The sequence below is a fragment of the Lynx canadensis genome, chromosome A1 (genome assembly GCF_007474595.2).
Source record: "Lynx canadensis isolate LIC74 chromosome A1, mLynCan4.pri.v2, whole genome shotgun sequence".
NCBI classification, from domain to species: Eukaryota; Metazoa; Chordata; class Mammalia; order Carnivora; family Felidae; genus Lynx; species Lynx canadensis.
The window spans coordinates 212,186,925-212,208,614 of NC_044303.2; the positions used below are offsets into that span (position 1 = coordinate 212,186,925).

General features: G+C 38.6%; 2 protein-coding genes across 5 annotated transcripts; one reads left to right on the forward strand and one right to left on the reverse strand.

Moving 5' to 3' along the window:
• Nucleotides 1–170: 170 nt before the first annotated feature.
• Nucleotides 171–11,241, reverse strand: BRIX1 (biogenesis of ribosomes BRX1). Its single transcript, XM_030331533.1, has 10 exons — nt 11,057–11,241; nt 8,098–8,209; nt 5,771–5,814; nt 3,788–3,858; nt 3,464–3,513; nt 3,283–3,356; nt 3,073–3,123; nt 2,830–2,931; nt 827–955; nt 171–577 (listed from the first exon to the last, which is right to left on the reverse strand). Exons 1-10 carry the CDS (start codon nt 11,213–11,215, stop codon nt 308–310), a joined length of 1,062 nt encoding a protein of 353 aa, XP_030187393.1. The 5' UTR covers nt 11,216–11,241; the 3' UTR covers nt 171–307.
• RAD1 (RAD1 checkpoint DNA exonuclease) lies at nt 11,240–20,237 on the forward strand. 4 transcript variants are annotated; one of them, XM_030331544.2, is made up of 6 exons: nt 11,240–11,522; nt 11,964–12,209; nt 13,144–13,252; nt 14,620–14,878; nt 17,188–17,286; nt 17,603–20,237. In XM_030331544.2, the coding sequence occupies exons 2-6, from the start codon at nt 12,015–12,017 to the stop codon at nt 17,784–17,786; spliced, it is 846 nt and encodes a 281-aa protein (XP_030187404.1). In that variant the 5' UTR covers nt 11,240–11,522; nt 11,964–12,014; the 3' UTR covers nt 17,787–20,237. The 4 variants fall into 4 exon arrangements, with proteins under 4 accessions (XP_030187404.1, XP_030187424.1, XP_030187413.1 ...); XM_030331564.1 differs by having other exon boundaries at nt 11,946–12,209; nt 17,603–18,730; XM_030331553.1 differs by having other exon boundaries at nt 11,967–12,209; nt 17,603–18,730.
• The last annotated feature ends 1,453 nt before the right edge of the window (nt 20,238–21,690 follow it).

Genomic DNA, 21,690 nt, shown 5'->3' on the forward strand with positions numbered 1-21,690 from the left:
TCAATTTCAGCTTTGTTAACCCCCAAATTTTAATCCAAGACAGCAGGCCTAAACCTTAAGTGTGCTAAATTTTTAGTAATACCAAATAAGCTTTGAAAAAAACCCCAGAAATTAACTGACAAGTCCTGGGGATATTTAGAAAAAAAAAAAAAAAAAAACACACACACCACTGAAGCCACAAATTTTGATTTTTCTTTGTCTTACATGCCACACTAATAAGATATAAGGTAGTCCTGGATAATAAAAGTATTTACACGTTGAATACAAAATAAATACAAAATTACTGAAAAGTTAGTTATCCACTGATTCATTTTGTATTCCCACTATTCATCTTCTGTTTCATTTTTCTTTGCCTTTTGTAAATCCTTTTCTTTCTTGCTTTCAAATCAACTTTTGGCTCTGGTTTTACCCACTGTATTTCTATTGGCTTTTCCTCAGCTGGTATAACAAAAACATCTGCAGTGGGATCATGTGGAAGAACAGTCTTTGGTTCCTTCTTTTTCATTTTCTGTGCATCTTTCACCTGTTGTTTCTCTTTGTATTTTGCAGCTGTGATGGATCTTATGACACGCCGATGCTAAAAAAAACAAAAAAATATCATCAGATACTTTCAAACTAAAAATAAACATTATATACGGTGAGGACATTCACTTGTGAATCGTATTTTCCCCTTCACTCATGTCATTAAAAAAAGTAGTAATCTGCAAGGCTGTATGCAGCAAAAAACAAATTAAGTTTCATGGTTTAACAGAAATCACTTGACAGAATTACTTTGGCCAGAGTTCCCTGGGCACTGAGAAACCACTAAACAACAAAAATAGCTTACCATGTTTGGGGACTGGTAGTGAGGATTTTCATATAGAGTTGGTCCTCCAAAACTTCCCTGGAAAATCTTTATCAGATTTAAGACGAAACGAGGTCCTATTTCTACAAGAGCTGCATCTTCTTCTATGATCTTTAATACAAAGGAAATATTTCATTTTGGTTTGGATATACTGTTCCTAAAAGTTACCCTGGCTCTAACCTCATTACAAATATGCCTAAAAGAAGTGAAAGCCAATTAAGGTGGAAGTGAAAACTTGGCCAAATTATCAGTATTTTCTGAAATATATTACTAGGTACTGGTAATTGTCATGGGAAAATATTTACATTTTTTTCAGCGTGTTCTTTTAAAATTGAGTAATTTCAATTTGGTCTTTACCTGGCTTATCACAATGCACGTATTCTTGAAAAACTGTGGTTAAATGAATGTTTAAAATTGCGACCACTATAACAAAATGTATTAAAGCACCCTATGGGGGAACCCTTTTAAGATTTAAGCCAACCCCTAAATTGTATTTATACATCTAATTCAAATTAGATTAAGAGGCATATAAAAGGATACATGTCCAAATTTATTTTTGAATGGCTGCTGATTGTCAAATTAAGAGGCAACTTCTGAGCTACAAATACTAACAGTGTTGGTTCAGGTATGTCTGTCCTCAGAGGTTAAGGGGATATGTTTAACTTACACTGCAAGGTATCCAATAGAACAACAATGCAGAAAACAGCCTAGGTTTTTACTTTTTTTTTTTTTTAGGGGTACCCGGGTGGCTCAGTTGGTTAAACATCCAACATCAGCTCAGGATCTCATGGCTCATGAGTTGGAGCCCCCACGTTGAGCATTCTGCTGACAGCTCAGAGCCTGGAGCCTGCTTGGGATCCTGTGTCTCTGTCTCTCTATGTGTCTCTATGTAATAAATAAACATTTAAAAAAACTTAAAAATTAATGAAAATAAAAACAAAATTTTTTTTTGAGAAAGAGCACAGGAGCAGGGAGGGCAGAGAGGGTCTGAAGCAGGCTCTGCGCTGATAACAGCAAGCCCAATGTGGGGCTCAAACTCATGATCCATGAAATCATGACCTGAACCAAAGTCGGATGTGTAACCGACTGAGCCAACCAGATAACTGGTTTTTAATGTTTTTTATATTTTGAGAGAAAGAGTAAGCAGGCGGAGGGTCAGAGAGAAGGGTGGGGAGACAGGATCCGAAGTGGGCTCTGTGCTGATAGGCTGACAGCAGTGAGCTGGATGCAGGGTTCAAACTGGGAAATCATGACCTGAGCCGAAGTCAGACCCTCAACTGACTGAACGACCCAGGTGTCCGAAAAACAGCCTAGGTTACTTTCAATGCTGTCTGAAGTGGTCTTGCTGTTCCTTCTACCTCTCCACTTTTCTGCAGACTTACCATCCTGCCAAACTCCTGCTTCAAGACTTCCAGAGTCACCTCTCCTAAAACACTGTATGATTCATCTTATAATTCTCATTGAATGAATTCGACAGGGATCATGTTTTTCGAAGTCTTAACACCCTCTACCCCCAGATTCCAACCGCTGGAGAGAAACTTTTGTTTTACTGAATATATAGTTGCTTGTTAGAAAAACCTTACTCCATAACAACTGATAGCCGTGTACAGAAGTATGAGACAGTAGTTAATTGCTACAAGTCTGTGGGAGCAAAAAGCTATTTAAAACAAAACGAATTAGGGGTGCCTGGGTGGCTCAGTCGGTTAGGCATCCGACTTCAGCTCAGGTCACAATCTCGCAGTCCATGGGTTCGAGCCCCGCGTCGGGCTCTGGGCTGATGGCTCAGAGCCTGGAGCCTGCTTCGGATTCTGTGTCTCCCTCTCTCTCTGCCCCTCCCCCATTCATGCTCTGTCTCTCTTGGTCTCAAAAATAAATAAACGTTAAAAAAAATAAAATAAAACAAGATGAATTATTATTTACATTTTCACAAACATTATATATCCTACTTCATTTCAAAGTGTAACTAAAAATTAATTAAAGCTAACCTGAAAGTTCCGAAACCATATCCTATTATCCAAAATGGTGAAAGTAAACACATGGTCCACAAATGGCTGGCTTTTGGGATGATACCGTGGTGTACTAAAGATCTAGTAAAAATAAAAATAAATGATATGTCAATTTCTTATTCTGTCTCATTCCATGTATGTTTTAGATAGCTAAATTAACAAAAAGTCCAAAGGAGACACTCATTTATATTACTAAAAATACTTTCTAGAAAAGATAGTTACCTGAATTAAGAGTTCTTTTAACAGAGCATAATGCGGTAATTCATCAAAAGCCTATTAAAAAAATAAAGTGAACATATTATTTGACAACAGTGTTTTGTTTAAAATTGTGGATTTTTAAAAAATTTTAACTCAATTACACAACTATATCCACTAAAAAACAACCATGCAGAGTAAGAAAATTAGACCTCATACACTAAATGAGATACTTACAGGGTCAAAAGACAAAAGGGGCCGAGAACCTTTCAAACAGTTTCCAGTCATCTTTAGTTCAGCTAGGGTATGAACTAGAAAAATTATAACAAATAAAAACAGTTATAAGTTTAGCACAATTATTCCAAAAGAGCATTTTCAATTTTGTCATTAAAAAAAATCTTAAATGGAGTCAACTTACTATTTTGAACGAGGAATTTAGCAGATGGTCCATGAGGTGAATTTGAAAGCCTGAAAAATATGGAGTTTTTTCAACTAATTAGAATTTAGAATGTAGTAAATTCTTACTACCTCATGGTTTAAAAAACACCGTAACATGCTTGTAATATCCACACATTTAATTTTCTTTAAAAGTTTTGACTTTCATGAAATCAAATGAGTTTGCTTCATCCCCTGGCCCAGTCTTTTTCTAGAAAAGACTGAAAGAGATATATAACCTAAGAGATGCAAATAATCCATTTACAAGAACAGTTCCACCAAAATCTTACTTAATACATACTCTTACCACATATAGAGATCCTGTTTTTTCTTAGCTTCAAAATAGATACATTTATTGCAGTTTTTCATTTCACAAACCTAAACAAAGTATAGAAAAATGAAATAGACAATAAAAATGAGAACCAAAGCAATTCAATGCAATTAATATCTAGACTCCTCCAAAACACTTAAGCAGATTAATAGGCTACAAAGGTCTAAATCTAGGTAAATTCACCACAACATCCATTTAAAGTTCCTCTTAGGTATTCTGCCTAAAGTAAACTAGATATTCTGGTCTCTTCTCTGCTTACTGGCAACCTCTTCTTCTGACCATACTCCCAGGTACAGCCTACAAAAAGTTAAAAAAAAAAAAAAAAAAGATGCCCTAGGGATAAAGCACACTACAATCAGCCTCACTGATCTTAGGAAAATACAGTCCTTAAAGAACCAAATACATCCTTTATAAGGGCTATTATTATTATTATTTTTTTACTTGAGAGAGAGAGAGAAAGAGTGCATGTGTGGGGGAGAGGGGCATAGTGAGAGTGAGTGTGAGAATCTTAAGCATGCTCCAGCTCGGCACAGAACCTGATGTGGGGCTTGATCTCACAACCCTGGGATCGTGACCTGAGCCGAAATCCAGAGTCAGACACTGAGCCACCCAGGGACCCCTATGATGGTTATTCTAATTTTTTTAAATGTTTATTTATTTTTGAGAGAGAAACAGAGTGAGAGCGGGGTAGGGACAGAGAGAAAGAGGAGACACAGAATCTGAAGCAGGCTCCAGGCTCTGTACTGTCAGCACAGAGCCCGAAGTGGGGCTCGAACTCAAACCGTGAGATCATGACCTAAGCTGCATTTGGGACGTTTAACCAACTGAGCCACCCAGGCGCCCCTAGTTATTTTTATTTTTAACTCTTCAGCATTTTGATTTGAAGCTCAAGAAATTTAAGATTTTTTTTCCTCATCTGTACTCAGTTTTGCAAAGTCACTAAAGGACTAGTGAAAGGGAGAAATACAGAAAACCTATTTCAAGTTGAATTAAACTTCAACATCCTGAAGGTTTATATTACTGTAATATTCATAAATCAATATATATTCATCAACTCTCAACTACTTGAGACTTTTAACCTAACAACTTAAAGTGATAGGTCTAATGCTTTTGTTTCTTATTGGTCTTAGAACAATAACACTAAGTTGGTTGTTTTCTAGTCAAGCCTCAGTTACTGGAAACTCATACCCTGTTTTTTTTCCACCTATCTTCACTTGGAATTATACTTGTTCATGAACTGAATCCCCATTAGAATGTGAGCCCCAATGGACACAGAGGTGTTGTTTTGTTAAACAGTTTCCACAGCACTAGAATAATGCACTAGAATATATAGCAGAGGTTCAGATATCTATGCTAAATAAGCCTTTCTAATAGGAAAAGAAAATTATCTGAAAACACTTCTAAATTTCAAAAAATTTGCTTAAAAATTTAAGCTCAGTATCTTCAACAATACTTGGAAAAGTAACCTATTACTAACTTATAGTATCTTAAGAGCAAATACCACGTGTTTCACTTTTAATACTGGCAAAATACTTTTTTAAAATGTGTGGTTTTAAAAATAATTAATGAATTTTTAATTTACTTTGTACATGTTGACAGTTTTTTTTAACAAGCACTTACTGTGAATTTAGCACTGTACTGTACATGATAAGAAAAAAAAGGATAAGATAAAATCCTTGTCCTCCAGAAATTTCAGTATGTTTGGTGAGATAAGACAAATATATGAATGATTAAGAAATATATATAGTGAAGCACGAAACTGTGAGATATAGACAGTGAGTATACAAAAATTTGTAAGGCAGGTTATTGAAGAGTTAATAAAATTTGAGTATCTTTTACAAAACAATTTAAAAGTCACTGAGTAACAGATTTATTCTTTAAATGAACTATCTTTAGTGTTCCAAAATATTGTTCCTAGTGTTCCTAGAATATTTTACTTGAATTACTATCTAAAATTACCTCATTAATCACAAATAACTTGTCTTTACGATCCATTTTCGTATCTAAAAAAGAAAAAATAAGATTTCAAAGTTAATTAAAACAAATCGCATTCTTTCTAAAAAAGTACTGTTTTTACAATCGTCAGTTTAAGAGATTTTATTAATTAAAAAAAAATTTTTTTAATGGTTTTATTTTTGAGAGAGAGAGACAGTTGTGAGCGGGGGAGGCACAGAGAGAGAGGGAAAAACAGAATCTGAAGCAGGCTCCAGACTCCGAGCTGTCAGTACAGAGCCCAACGTGGGGCTCGAACTCACGAACCATGAGATCATAACCTGAGCCAAAGTTGGATGCTTAACCAACTCAGCCACCCAGGCTCCCCAGACTTGATTAATTTTCAAAATTATTAGACCTAAAAACACATGACCATTTAAAAAATGTTCACTTTTTATAAAAAATGACTGATTAAAGATAGTCCTCAAGGGGTGCCCGGGTGGTCCAGTCAGTTAAGCGTCCGACTTTGGCTCAGGTCATGATCTCACTGTTTGTGGGTTCGAGCCCCGCGTTGGGCTCTGTGCTGTCAGCTTGGAGCCTGGAGCCTGCTTCGGATTCTGTGTCTCCTTCTGTCTCTGCCCCTCACCCACTTGTGCTCTGTCTCTCTCTCTCTCTCTCTCAAAAATAAATGTAAAAAAAACCCAAAATAATAAAATAAAATAAAATAAAATAAAATAAAATAAAATAAAATAAAATAAAAAAAAGACAGTCTTCAAGAATCATAAACTATGACCTAAGCAGTGTTTCTCATCAACTTTACATATTCTTTAAGTCCCTTTCAAATAAGGAAACATTCTCACAAAGACTATGTTCTAGGATTGCAGTTTAAGGAACATTCACTGAAGAAACTAAAATTTGAACTTAAGAAAATTTCTTTCAGTCTTGAATCACAGTTGTCAAAGGAGATGGACTGAAAAACAAGTTTTAGATCATCACAGAAAAAAATATATAAATCAATCTCTTATTAGTTTTAGAGATACAAAGATGTAAACAGCAGTAATAGCTGTTCTCAGTTTGAGAAACAGTCGTCGAAGGAACAAAGCTATCACCTAGAATTAGAGCCAAAAGCTCCCTCCGACACAGACACAAAAGCAGCCGTATGGTGGTACTGCCACACTTTTTTTTTTTTTACATTTTTTTTTGAGAGAGAGAGAGAGAGAGCACAAGTCGGGGAGGGGGCAGAGAGACAGGGAGACGCAGAATCCGAAGCAGGCTCCAGGCTCTGAGCTGTCAGCACAGAGCCCGACGCGGGGCTGGAACCCACGAGCAGTGAGATCATGACCTGAGCCGAAGTCGGACGCTTAACCGACTGAGCCACCCAGGCGCCCTGGTACTGCCACACTTCTAACCTTAAAACTTCACTTGACTGCAGGATACATCATTGCCAAAAAGAGTATCTTGGCATTTAGGAGTAGGCTGAGCCCCAAATTAAAGGTGCTTCAAATCCTACTCCAGTCCATTAACTTTTTAATAAGAACAGTTTTTTTTTTTTAAGTTTATTTATTTATTTTGAGAGAGAGAGGGAAAGAGTGGGCAGGGGTGGCGCAGAGAAAGATAGGGGGAGAGAGAGAATTGCAAGCAGGCTCCGCTCTGTCAGCGCAGAGTTGGACATGGGACTCGATCCAACGGCCAAAACCAAGAGTCAGATTGTTGGCTTAAGAGAGTTGGCTTGGGGCGCCTGGGTGGCGCAGTCGGTTAAGCGTCCGACTTCAGCCAGGTCACGATCTCGTGGTCCGTGAGTTCGAGCCCCGCGTCAGGCTCTGGGCTGATGGCTCAGAGCCTGGAGCCTGTTTCCGATTCTGTGTCTCCCTCTCTCTCTGCCCCTCCCCCGTTCATGCTCTGTCTCTCTCTGTCCCAAAAATAAATAAACGTTGAAAAAAAAAAATTAAAAAAAAAAAAAAAAAAAAAAGAGAGTTGGCTTAACCAACTGGGCCACCCAGGAATCCCAAGAACAGTTAGAAAAAAATGCAGATAGCAATACATGGCAGTCCTGAATTATTTAGAAGGACAAACCAGCTTGTAACCTCTGAGAGCATTACAATGAAGGATCCTCGAAAAATGTTTTGATAATTAATAGCAGGATATCTAAGAAAGTGAAGGGAATGTTTAACGAATTTTGCAAAGAATTTCTAACAAAATGTTAATTGGAAAAATCCTGTTATTGAAAAGATGAACTTCTGAGGCGACGTAGTTCTTTACCTGATAAAGCTGAACAAATGACAAAGTTGAACAATGATTGAAAATAAAAATACATAAACATATAAGAACTTTTAAAATGTAGGATATAAAGGCACCTGCTTTAGAATGAGGCATCAACATTCTCAAGTCTTGCATTAAATGTCTTGTTCTGAAATTTATTCCTCTAGAAGAAAAGATAAGAATCCGTTCCTTATTTTTCCACTTGCCCTAAAGAAAAAGAAAATGTGAAGATTTTTAAATCTCACACTGAGCGTACCTTGTTTGTTTTTTCAAAGATAGTTTTAAAAGTATCCAGTTTTTAAGTACTCTACTATCCTCTAATGTATCCATACTACATGCTTACTTCTGCCTCTCTCCCATGTGTGTAATTCAGACAGATGTTTCACTAGAGAATCTTTCCACTGCTGAAAGCAGAATGAACTCTAGTCAATATTTCTTTCACAAGAGAACTTTAGTATTAACTTAATATTTACTAGGTTCCCACCAGGAGTCAGGCACTGTTCTTATGTGAGAAGACAGTCAACAAGCAAGCAAATCAGGAAAGACATGGAGGCAAGAACAGCATGAAATCCTTAGGGAACCACAACATATCTGTCAAATAAGACAGAAGTGGCAAAGCATCATGGCATCATGTGATGAGGCAAAAAAAGGAAACTTAAAAGTCCCTGTTTTATCTAGCAGACAAAATTTGGATCCTCTATCTAAAGAAGCAAGCTAAAGGTAGCTCTTGGTTCTAATAAAATAATACAGCCAATGGAAAAGTTAACTCCTAAAAAAACAACAAAAAAAGTTATATATGGCAAGTAGAGAGACACAATAACATTCATAAAAAGCTTCCAGGTAGCAGACCGAACAATCCTGACAATCTCTCAGTGGTATTCACCGACCACGGCTGCCTCCCAGAAACGCTTTCTCTGACTTTCTTCATTTTTGGTTTTTCTTCTTCCATCTCTCCAATTCCTCCTCCTGACTCTAAAGATTCCTAGCCCTCTTTTTATTTTTGTTCTCTCCAGGACAGAGTTCTCATAATCATTCCATACCTTCAATCGTCAAATCTATGGAAAGGTAAGGAACTCTCCCCACTCCTAATAATCCAAGTATATGACTTAATACCTCAAGTTCAACTCTAGGAATACTAAACCTTAAATACAGTAAATTTCTTGTTTATTTTTCTGATGATGCCACCATCATTTCCATCCCCCAAGCTTTAAATTATCCATTTGCCCTATTATCCTATATCATAAGCACTTCTAAATGCTGTCAATTTTTCCTTGCAACTCTAAATGCTATCAATTTTTCCTTGCAACAACTCTTAATCCCTTCCCTTTCACAGTACCCTCATTCAGATCCTTATCATCTTTTTTTTTTTCTGACTTTAACACTTTTATTACAAAGACATCCCTTAGGTTACAGAGAATTAACGTAGAAGTATTGAAAAACACACCAAAAATGTGTGTATTTTAAGTAGAGCCACTACTGTGCGACCTAATAAGCAGATTGCTTCAGTGTCCTGAGTGTCATATTCTCAACAGATCCTTATCACCTTAAATCTCCTAAATGCTAGCCTTTTCAGACAGGGGTTTCTCCAATAGATACGGGGGAACTATAGCAACAGCTTAATCTTTTTAAAGCACTGGTTCGATCACATCCTTAACCTCCCTGGATGTTCTAATCAAACTCCAAAATGACATCGCTATAACACTACATTATAAAATATATTTTTTACCTCACCAAAGTAAATTTACCCAAATCAATCCTACCTTTCAGTTAATTTGGCTTTTTTTTTTTTTATTTTCAGCATTTTCCCTCCATTTCACTGCCTTTGATCATTCATTTTTGAATACTGAATATTGAAATTGTGCCTTCACTTTGAGATCCAGCTCAAGGGCTAAATCCTTCACGACCTCGCTGTTCTAGAGTAAAAGCAACCTCTATCTTAAGCACTTCCATACAATTTTTCATATTATGGCTCAGATCATAGATAACTACCATATTTCTTTCCAACTGAAGGAGAGTGAGAGCATTAACATTTACTGAACATCTTCTAGAAGTCCATCTTATTCTTCACAAAAAGTAAAACACATTTTCTTCCTCTTAATTTACAGATGAGAAAAGAGCTCAAAATGAAGCCATGAGTTAACTGCAGCGCTAGAATTTAAATTCGTTTTTTATCCCTCAAAGCTAACTCCTTTCCTAGTGCTTGCCTCCACCGTATGTGGTCATTTATCACCTACTACCTGCTAGACTACTAAGCTAAGGGTTAGGAAAGTAGACACAATCAAAACAGGAATAAATCAAAGACCATCTTTGTCTCCACAGTATTCGACCTAGCTTAAGGAATGGAAGTTAGGCCCAACAACTGTGTTCACCGTCTTCTGAACACAAACCATGGACTTACATGAATTAGTTTCTCTCTAAACTCCCAACACTTCAGAAAGGAGTCACATTCTAATTTAGCAATCCCAAAGCTAACATATTAGCTTCGTGCACGCCTGACATATTACAAATTTGAATGCAAAGAAAAATTCATTGTATCCAGTCTAGTTTTCATCATCCCTTAAGAGTTAAAGACTTGATCACAGAAGTCAAAGTCAATATCCCAAGGACATGAACTCTTCAAAGGACCGCATAACAAGCTTCAGGATCTCCGACTGACAGTAACTAACGCAGAATGAGGGAATCCTAACCACTGGAATAAATATACTCAAAAGCGAGAAATAACTTTAAGGAAAAGTACTACCACCCGCAAGGGGGGAAATGGAGTTACTAGAAGAGAACACTGAGGCTGAGTACCCCGTAAGTCGCCTCCTAAGAACGGGTAAGTGTTCCGAAGGCCACCCACTTCCCCAGCCGGCCGCCTCCCGGAGGGCGGCCACGTGCATGAGAGCTAGCTGTAAGCGCGGTGCCCTGTCCGACTGGGAGGTGAGCTGAGACCGAGCTCGCCTCACAGACAGGCAACTCCGAAATCAGCAGGGCTCTCGTCAGGTAGACAGCCCCAGGGACGGCGCGCAGAGCCGCAGCTGCAGGTGCAGCCAGGAGGCAAGCTTCCTCTACCTTGCAAACGGGGCCGGGAATACGGTCTCTCTCCTCTTCCTTCGTCTCTTCTGCCACGTCGCGCAGCTTAGCTGGCTGCTTGGCATCTTTCTCGTTCCTTTTTGGTTTTTTCGCCTGAACAGCCAAGCCTCCACGCCGCTTCCTCTTGGTCGCCGCCATCTTGCCCGATCTCCTTCGGTCTCGGCTTTCCTTCCGGCTCCGCCGCTCGCTCCCCTTTCCGATCTCTATGATACCGTACGCTCGGCTCTGCAGTCCCCCGGCTCTATGGTACCTCTTTCCGGCTTCTCGTAACGCACTCGCGCCTCTCTAGGCCACCTCTAGCTCTGTGGTGACGGTGGCCGTAGTGGCTGCCTGGTCTGAAAAGAGTGGCGGGAGCCGCTCTACTCCCCCCACACCTACTCGGGAAGCGCGGCTCGCTTCCCCCTGGCTGCGAAGCGCTGTCGGACGCCCGGACCCCGCCACAAAGGTAAGGTTTCCGCGCCTCGGGGGCCGGAGGATCTTCCGAGAAACTGGGGCCCGCCCCCCATCGACTTTTCTGTTAGGGGCAAGGTTGGGGGCGCCGGACAGCTCAAACCCGACTCTGCGGGGACACGCAGCCCCAACTTGGCGTGGCGAAACTGGCCTCAAGTAGAACTACCGTGGTAGTTGCCTGTTGCCTCTGTTCACAACTTTTCCTGTGTTACTGGCCCCTTACTAAAGACGAGGAAACCGTAGCGTAGAGACAGGTGTAATTTCCCCCAGAGTTACAGAGAGTTACAGTGACAGAGGTGGGTCCAGTCCCTGTCCGGCCGAGTTTAATACCCAGGCCTCTTCCACCTCGCCTCAGCGCAGGTTGACTTCGCGAGCCTTGCGGGCTTTGATCCGGAGTTTTATTGTCGAATCTCATCAGGTGTTTCGCGATCCGCAGCAGCAGGTGTCGGCACCGGGAACGTCCCTTGGGGCCAGATGTGCAGTGGACATGCCCCTCCTAACTCCACAGATCCAAGATGAGAATGATTACAGCTTAGTGGCCAGCCTTGACAACGTTAGGAATCTCTCCACTGTCTTGAAGGCTATTCATTTCCGAGAACACGCTACCTGTTTCGCTACTAAAAATGGAATCAAGGTTACAGTGGAAAATGCAAAGTGTGTGCAAGCAAATGCTTTTATTCAGGTATGCAAACAGGTATCTTTAAGCCTATGACATACGATATAATTCACCCAGTTTAATGAATACCACAGGGCTTAACAGACATCATTTAAGTTAGAGAACAGTTATTTGAATTCTTTCTCCTGGCAAATTCTCTTCTTGTTTTATAGAGATAATGGTTAGTAATAATAATGTCTAAGTTTTACTAAGCTAAACTATGGGGCAGGCACTATTCTGAGTGTTTTAGATACTTAACTCATTTAATACAGTAGTCCTATCAGGTAGGTTCTGTTATTATTCCCATTTTATGTGTGTGGAAACTGAGGCACACTTTTAAGTGATTTGCCAACAGTTCCAGAGTTGGCAAGTCTCTGAGCTGAGCTGAGCTGAAAGCCCAGACATTTGTTTCCAGAGTATATGCTCTTGGCCACTATTTCGCTTTTCCCTTTTATTGGTGATAATAAAATGTTTATTCTTACAAAGTAATATTTTTGTGGTTCAGATAGCATTTCAGAATTAATCCAGCGTTTTTTGAACACCTAAATGCACAGTGTGATGTCAGGTATAGGGGGATAGATATGTTTTCTGTCCTCAAAAGAAGTTGAAAACTAGTATCACGCATTATCAAATGTTTGGCTATTTTCCAAATGACTTTAGCCCTATTGATGGGCATAAAAATGAGACAAGGGGGTCATGTGGATGATAGTTTAGATCCAAGAAACTAGATAAAGGACCCTTCATAAAGTTTTGCATGGTACCGAAATCACTGTTACACCGTTAACTACTGAGTAGTATTATTCTAATGGATAATAGTTGAAAAAGCTTAAGATGTTTTTCTTGGTAATCAGAAATTTTGATGGAATTAGCATAATATTATTTTTAAAACATAAAGTGAACTATAGAACCTTCTGAGTTTTCATTAATACATATGCATTTTCATATTTCCTTTTTTTCACAGGCTGGAATATTTCAAGAGTTTATAGTTCAGGAAGAGTCTGTTACTTTTCGAATAAATTTAACTGTCCTTTTAGACTGTTTATCTATATTTGGATCAAGTCCTATGCCAGGTGAACCATTTTATCATTATAATGACATAAAAGCATTATACAGAATAATCAGAAAATACAGGAAAAATCATTGGAATAGAAGTAATAAATATATCTTAGAAATTGCAAATTCATTTTTTATTGGTCACAGTCACGGATTCTAACTTTTCTAGCAATATTAATAGTAAGTGTGCTATGGGTCTTTACATATTTGCAAAAATATTTACATTAATTTTTTTTAATTTACAAAGTTTTGGGGATTTTAAATTTGAACTGGCCAAGAGGAGACTGAATATGTCTTAATTATCTTTATTTAACATTGTGAGAACATGTGAAACATGTATTGCTTCTTTTCCCTAACTTGTTCAGAATTCGCACAGTGTAGTGGCAGGGAAAACCAGTGCTCCTGACTTCCTAATTTATTCTGTTCAAAATTTGTTTGCTCTTATTTCCTTAAGCCCTGTTCATAAATTGTCTATTTTCTGAAATGTTTTCTTTTAAAAATATTTATATATTTTATTGTTGTTAGGAATAGCGAATTCAGTTGCTATGGATATAAGACTATAAGGAAACATCAGAAGAATGATTTTCTTTCATAGGAGAGGAATCTGGAGATAATCTAGGGAAAATTAGGTTGTGGTTCTCTAGAAAATGTATTTTAATTTTATACCAACAATTCTATCATTGCTAATTATCCATTTTTCTAATGCAGCACTCCCCAGCTGGTTTCTCATAAAAGCATCTGCTAACCCTCTTCTGTACTGTGGCTCTCCATCCAGTAAGGGAAAGGAGCCTAAGATGTGCAGTCGTATTCCTCCTCTGCTCTAGTGGTTTGCAGTGTTAAAACCCACACCACCATTAACCACCCTGTCTTTTTTTCCTGATTTGATCTTAAAATTTGTGGAAGTGTACATAATATCTCCCAATAGAATACATTGACACAACGAATACACTGACATTATACTATAGGCAGTACCAAAGCAGTCCACTGCTGCGTGCACACGTTGAACCTTTAAGAAATAGCATAGCTTATTTGGCAATAAATCTGTTACTTGCAGTATTGGTCCATGTAGATTCTCCATCCTGAAATCGTAGAGCTATAAAATCAGTAAGCTGTTTCTGAGGTGTTTTTGGCAAGCTGGAAAACAATTTCAAAGAGTTACATTATATTTTGTTCTGGTTCCCCATTTTGTTACAGTTATTTTTCGAATCGTCTACACATAACTGTCATCAGTTATCCAAGATACGATCCTTTCTTCTAAAGAAATACATATGTGCTAAAAATTGGACAGAATAAAATAATCTTCAGGAGTTTCATGTGTCATTTAAGGAGAAGCTGAACCTGTACTATAAAGCTAAGCTCAAACTTTGATTTATTTCCATTGCAGGGACTTTAACTGCACTGCGGATGTGTTACCAAGGTTATGGTTACCCTTTGATGCTCTTTCTGGAAGAAGGAGGGGTGATGACAGTCTGTAAAATCAATACTCAGGAGCCTGAGGAGACTCTGGATTTTGATTTCTGCAGCACCAATGTTATTAATAAAATTATTCTGCAGTCAGAGGGGCTCCGTGAAGCATTTTCCGAATTGGATATGACGAGTGAGGTCCTACAGATCACCATGTCTCCCAACAAGCCTTATTTCAGGTGCTTGAACACAGCACAATTATAGCTCATGTGGTCTGCTCCGTCTCCCTACTTACACATTTACTTAGGATGCAGAACTTTTATTATCCAGGTTCCTAGAATTTTCCGATCTTTAGAGAGCTTTTACTCTTATTTTTACAGATCAGGAAACTTAAAGATCCAGGAAGATGAATTCAGTACTTAAAGCTTCATAGTGTTGGTTTGTAGATCAGTAGCCCAGTCTCCTACTTCATAAACTAATGGTCTTTTCATTGTACTGTTGTAGGTCAAGTTACATCATGAGGAAAATTTGGGCTTAAACTTTTGGAAAAGGTGTTTGTATCATTAAGATCTGTTTTTCTTTCCTTTCGAGTTAGTACAGGATGCAAAAGGAAGCAGATGTTTTCTATACATGGTTCATTCACTGACTATCAGTCATCTACTGTGTGCATATTCCCCTGTTTAAGCACTTTGGAAAGGAACAACTTAAAATCAAGTTGAAGAGAAGATATGTGAAACAGCATAGAAGGAACAGAATTGCATGCCATTTAAGTACCAAAATAATGCACAGATTCTTAACAGAACATGAGTTTTTAGGGATGATTGGTCAAGGTAAGCTTCCTAAGGAAGGGCAATTTTCAGCAGGAATATAGTATCAGAAACTCTCAAATTGCTCCTGATATTTTGAACCAACAAATTATGAAGTTTTCAGAATTAAAATAAATTTGGAGAGAAGATTTAAATATTTCTTCTCTTTTGAAATACATAAGAATATTAAAGAGTAAAGGAGCTAAATACATACAGAATGAGACGTATAAGATGTTCTTTTTACATCTACTCTAGAAGAACTGAAGGCCCTTATCATGACATTAGGCAGTTAAAAATTTGGCCAGGGGCGCCTGGGTGGCGCAGTCAGTTAAGCGTCCGACTTCAGCCAGGTCACGATCTCGCGGTCCGTGAGTTCGAGCCCCGCGTCAGGCTCTGGGCTGATGGCTCAGAGCCTGGAGCCTGTTTCCGATTCTGTGTCTCCCTCTCTCTCTGCCCCTCCCCCGTTCATGCTCTGTCTCTCTCTGTCCCAAAAAAAAATAAACGTTGAAAAAAAAAATTAAAAAAAAAAATTTGGCTCAAGATTGGTTAAAATGTTAACCAAAATGGAAATCAATGAAACCCTAAGCAGTGACATGAATTAAAATTCTGGGCACTTTTACAGTATATTTCAGAGGACCACCATTTAAATGATGTCTCAGCATAGTAACTGGATGGATCATGATGTCATCATTCATCTCTGGTATGGGAAATAACTTGGTGGGGGGAACTGGGAGTTGAAATTTCTTTCTGGATTTGTTAAATTTGAGGCACCTATGATACTAGGGAGTAGTTGGACATAGGAAGTTCAGGAGATCGGTCTAGACTGGAAATTTAGATTTGGGAGTCAGCATCATGGCTGGCTATGGACGAGATGCCTCAGAGAAGGAGGTTACATCAGAGGAGCGACAAGATGGAACCTGGGGAAGACCAGCACGTAGGTCTGTCACTGTGCTCACGTAGCACTTACTGACGTGTTAACCCCATAGCAAGTGATCAATAGATTCTTGCAGATTAAATAAACGTATAAACATTTACAAATTGTCTATACACAAACTGCTGATACCACCAAGCAAGAAAAGCCATGAAACGGCCTGAAGAGCAGCCTAAGAAACAAAACAGGGGAGCCGTAATTTCTGGCTGTGGCAGTAGAGAGGGAACAGGACCCCGACTTGCAGATGAGGTAGATCAGGGCCTTCCATCACTCTTCAACTCTCTTGTCCTTTTATATTATTTTTTTTAATGTTTATTCATTTTGGGGGGGGGGGGGAGAGACAGAGGGAGAGCGAAAATCCCAAGCAGGCATTGTGCTGTCAGCACAGAGCCTGACTCAGGGCTCTATCTCACGAACCATGAGATCATGACCTGAACCGAAATCAAGATGCTTAACCGACTGAGCCACCTAGGTGCCCCTATTTCTGATTTAAGGATGTGGAAAAGTGAGTATCAGAGTAGAATTAAGGCAATGAAATTGAGGCAAACACCCCTGGATTCCTTTTGTGATTGATATTTTCCAAAGTTGTTTATTAGTTGTTAGTTCCCCCGTACTCCCACCTCATCCTGGAGGAATCTTTATTACTGTTAAGTGTTACAATGTATTGTCAGCATTTGTTTACATATCTGTTTCACTCTGCGGATTAGCTTTTCAAGGAAGTGTCTTTATTGGGATCCTAATGTGGCTTATTGTTGGACCAGTGAATAAATGAGTTGCTTTTTTTTTTTTTTTTTTTTTTTTTTTTCTGTAGGTTATCTACTTTTGGGAATGCAGGAAGCTCCCACCTTGATTATCCCAAAGATTCTGATTTGATGGAATCATTTCAATGTAATCAGACCCAGGTCAACAGGTCAGTTCTTAATATATTAATCAGGAAGGTGAGGTTTAATATCATGTATCTATTAAATAAATGTTAAAACTTTCAGTTTGTTGCTAAATGTGTAACATTCTAAAGCTATAAATAGTAGGGTGCTAGAGGATTTGGGGTTGTGAGAGTGGATGACATTTTTAAAATGAAAAATATTAGCAAATTGGACAAGTATTTGATTTTATTCTTACATTTACTGCTTGTTAGTTCTGGGATCATTTTTGTCCTTCACTTGGGGTTAGGAGCACTGCTTTAAGTGTGTCCAAATAACAACAGCTTTTTATTTACTCCTCTACAGATACAAGATTTCTTTACTGAAACCCTCTACAAAGGCATTAGTCCTATCTTGTAAGGTGTCTATTCGAACAGATAACCGAGGATTCCTCTCATTACAGTATATGATTAGGAATGAAGATGGACAGATATGTTTTGTGGAATATTACTGCTGCCCTGACGAAGAGGTTCCTGAATCAGAGTCTTAAGTATGGCATTCGCTGTGATAGCTATCTTGACATTCATGATCTGTCACATTCTCGTTCTGGGTATAGTACTCTCCAGAATACTGGGTTTTCTGAAGGGAAGAAGCATGGAGGAGATAGGAACAAGGTCCATGTACCCTAATAGTTGCTGTGTATTTTGTAAGTAAATGTTTTCATGTAGTCGTAGATTAACCAGTACTGGACTGGACTGTGGTTCTGTCTTTTGAACTCATGGGACTCATTTTGAGCCAAGATGAACAACTTATTTAAGTAGGACACGTCAAGAGTCTAAAAATGTAAAGTTTGGTGATTCTGTACCTGAAATGTTCTTTTATTTACTTACCGTTAGAAAAAGCAGCAGCATCTGGGCACTGATTATTAGTTTGACTTCCGGACTGTGTCTTAACGCGGTGGTCCTCAGAGTATGGTGCCTGGACCGAGAGCATCACCAGTACCTGGAGACTTTGTCAGAGATGCTGGAGGGTGGCCAGCCGTCTGTAGCTTCAGTCATTTCCCCCAGGAAATTAGATGCATGTTCAAGTTTGAGAACCACTATTTTGAAGGATACGTTTATTTTTTTGCATTTATAGCATTCAATTGCATTGAAGTGAATGCTGTTACATGTGATTTCTTCCCAAATGTTCAGAAGTTTACGCTTTGCCAAACAAGTGTGAATAATTGTATGATTTACCTTTAAAGTATACATTTTAAAGAAATCTATGAACAAGATATAAAAGTCTTCAGAGTTACAGAATTTCTTCTCGCTCTCAGAACTGTTCAGTGCAAGAAGTACTGTATAAGTACTTAGATACCTTCTATTTGCTTATACGCGTCTCTCAACTAAACCAAGTGTAGAAAACCAGTTATCAAGTGATTTTGCACTTTCTTGGGTCATTTTCAATTAATTTTTATGACATGTAAATATTTAATAAAATACAATACTAAAATTACCTGACTTGTTTTGTAACAGAGAAATATATAACCAAAATAAAGGTCCGTACATGTGGTAACAGCTCTGTGTGGGGCAGCACTGTTGGCCTTTGTGGGTATGATAGTTCTTCATAGGAAAAAACATCCCACTGCAGGATTTATTTAGCCTCCCTGGCCTTGGGCCTCACTAGTGCCAGTCATTGTGACCTGCGATTCTCCCCCCACCCCAATAAAAATGTCCCATGTTATTGATGGCTAAGAACCACTGAATAATATTCATCAAAAGGGTATATTTGGAATGCCTACCTTAAAATAGGCCACTTGGCATTAGAGGAAATTGGTTTGGAGAGCAGTTCAGCAAGAACTTCAGGGAAATGATCCCCCAGAACAGCTGTGGGCACTGTTCCCAGGCACAGGGGCTATTCTGGTGTGTAGCCCAGAGTGACTACCTAATAACTACGAAGCCCCCCAGTAATCTCAGCATGCTAGCTGGTACAAAAAGTGGAGTTTTGTAAAGTATAGTATATGTTCAAGAAGTAAATGAATGAATCTACATCAAGAACAGAACAAATCTAAAAGATAATTATGAAAATATTTAATCAGTCAGCATTTCAAGGACTATAATTTTCCTTTATTTTTTAAAAACAATTTTAAGTTGATTGATTTCTTTTGAGAGTGAGAGAGCAAGTAGGTGAGGGGCAGAGAGAGAGAGAGAGAGAACCCCAGGCAGACTTTGCACTGTTGGGGCTCAAACTCAACATCCATGAGATCATGACCCGAGCCGAAGTCAGACACTTGCCCACCAGAGCCACCCAGGTGCCCCCTATAATTTTCCTTTAAAATAGGGCAGTTACTTTTGGTTTTTGTTCACTGGTACGTCCTGTACCTAGAACGGTGTGTATTCAATAAATATTTGTTAGGTGAAAGAACCTCCATTTCAGATTATCTTTTAGCATTTTATTAATTACTATTTAATTTCAGTTACTTAGCTCTGAGTTGATCTTGATCTGAAGTATTTTTTAAAAGTTGAACCTGTGAAGAAATTAAAATGTATATTGGTTCAGTAGGGAAAGATTGACATTTTTGCACATTTAAGATTGTCATTTTAGCTGCACACATCTTTATTCAGAGTTCGTAAGCTAATGAGTGTAATTCTTTCTACATCACCCACCAAGGTACTGATTTAATATAGAATTTCCTATTTAGTGGTTTCTCTTTGACCTCAGAATTTACTTTGTACAAGTTCCCTTGAAATTCCAGCAGGGGGAGTGCTTCCTCAGGCAGACTGGGACACTTTGGTGACTACAAATTCATTTCATGTGTCACACACAGAAAAAATATAATCTTATTTTGAAGGCCTTTAGTTTTTCCTTTTTGCAGTTTATCTCATTTTATTTTCATTGTGCTTACTAAGGGAATGTGTAGTTTTTTCCTCCATTTTTAATGTTTTTCCCCGTTTGATGATACTGTGCTTCCGCCTGCAATTGATGAAATGATTCAAAATAAAAACGATTTTTTGAATTCTGTTTTTCTAATAAAGTTAAGTCTTATAACACAACCACTTTCATAAGAAGCCACAGAGTTTCTATGGTGCATCAAGTAGTCTAGTAAGAATTGGTTACAGTCGCGGAAAGGGCAGCATGTGGCATTCTTCACAGTTCAGGGTGGGGAATTTTTCAGAACAGGGTGCTCCCTTCTTCCCTTACCTTCTTCACACTGACTTCCCCTTGGCCCCACCTGAAATGAAAACTACAGGGTCCTGAGAAACTGGGGAAATTGTATAACATTTTTTCTTTTCCTGATTGTGTCCTCGGTAGTGTTTTCGGGCACAAGTCAGGTTACACGCACCCCCGAGGCCGCCAGCAGCTCCAACCTGGACTTCCCACGCCAGGAGTGGACAGAGATGCCATAACAGACAGTTGTTCCCAGTGCTTCTGCTGTGCTGTCCATGTCTCAGCCACCGCCAGAGACTGCGGTAATTAGTGATATTTGAAGTAGGTTTTATTTTTGAAATTAATACTTTGTTGATCAATATAAATCAAAATAATAGTGGCGGCTCTCATTGGTAAAAGTAGAGGTATTCAGGACATGTGACATGACTAAATTACTAAAGAGTATTTCCCCACCTTTGCATGAAAAGGACATAAGAGTCTAGTGAGGCTTGTGACCTGGACATTTAGACTTGGGGCCTGAGGGTTGACCCCTAAATGGTCTGGCTTCCTGCCACCTTGTCCAAGGATTTCTGGCTTCTTGTTGCTAACTAAATTAGGACAGCCTCACTTCTGGAGTATTGTGAAGTCTGCCTCAAGCCGACCTTTCGTGGGAAGTGGTGGGTGAACCACCAAAACAGAAGTAGGGCTTCACTGATCTTAGGGAGTAGTTTGCATGGGCATTTGCATGCTTGCTGATAAATGTTTATTAAAGTCTATATGTGGGGCAGTATGATCTAGGCTTGATTTTTTTCTTCTTTTTCTAATTTGGTAGAGATTGTAGGGAAATAGCTAACCCTCATCCACCTCAAAGATTTTAGTTCCTGTTAGCTAATTTAAAAAGAATCTGAAAGTTGTGAATGACCTTGTTGACTCAGGTCTGTTAGGAACATCAAGTGTTTGGGGTAGATTATCCAAATTGCTGGTTCCCACTGAATGAATTCAGAAAGTAGCTTAGTTCTCATCTACAGTTTTCCAAGAGAGAATGTAACTTTACATTAGGTTTTACTGTGTCGAACATTTCCAAGGTGGTTTCTTAAACTCAAGGGTTTCACAGAATACCAAAATTTTAAAACTTTTGGAACCAACATAAGTAACAACTTACTATTTTCTCAGATATGAGGATGTTAAAACCATAGCTACCATTCATTATCACCACCATTTCATTAAACATTTTAACATCAAAATCTCAGAAAATGGACTATTAGTAACCTTACGCTGACAATAAACACTGGATATATTTAAATATTTAAAACTAATTTCAGATG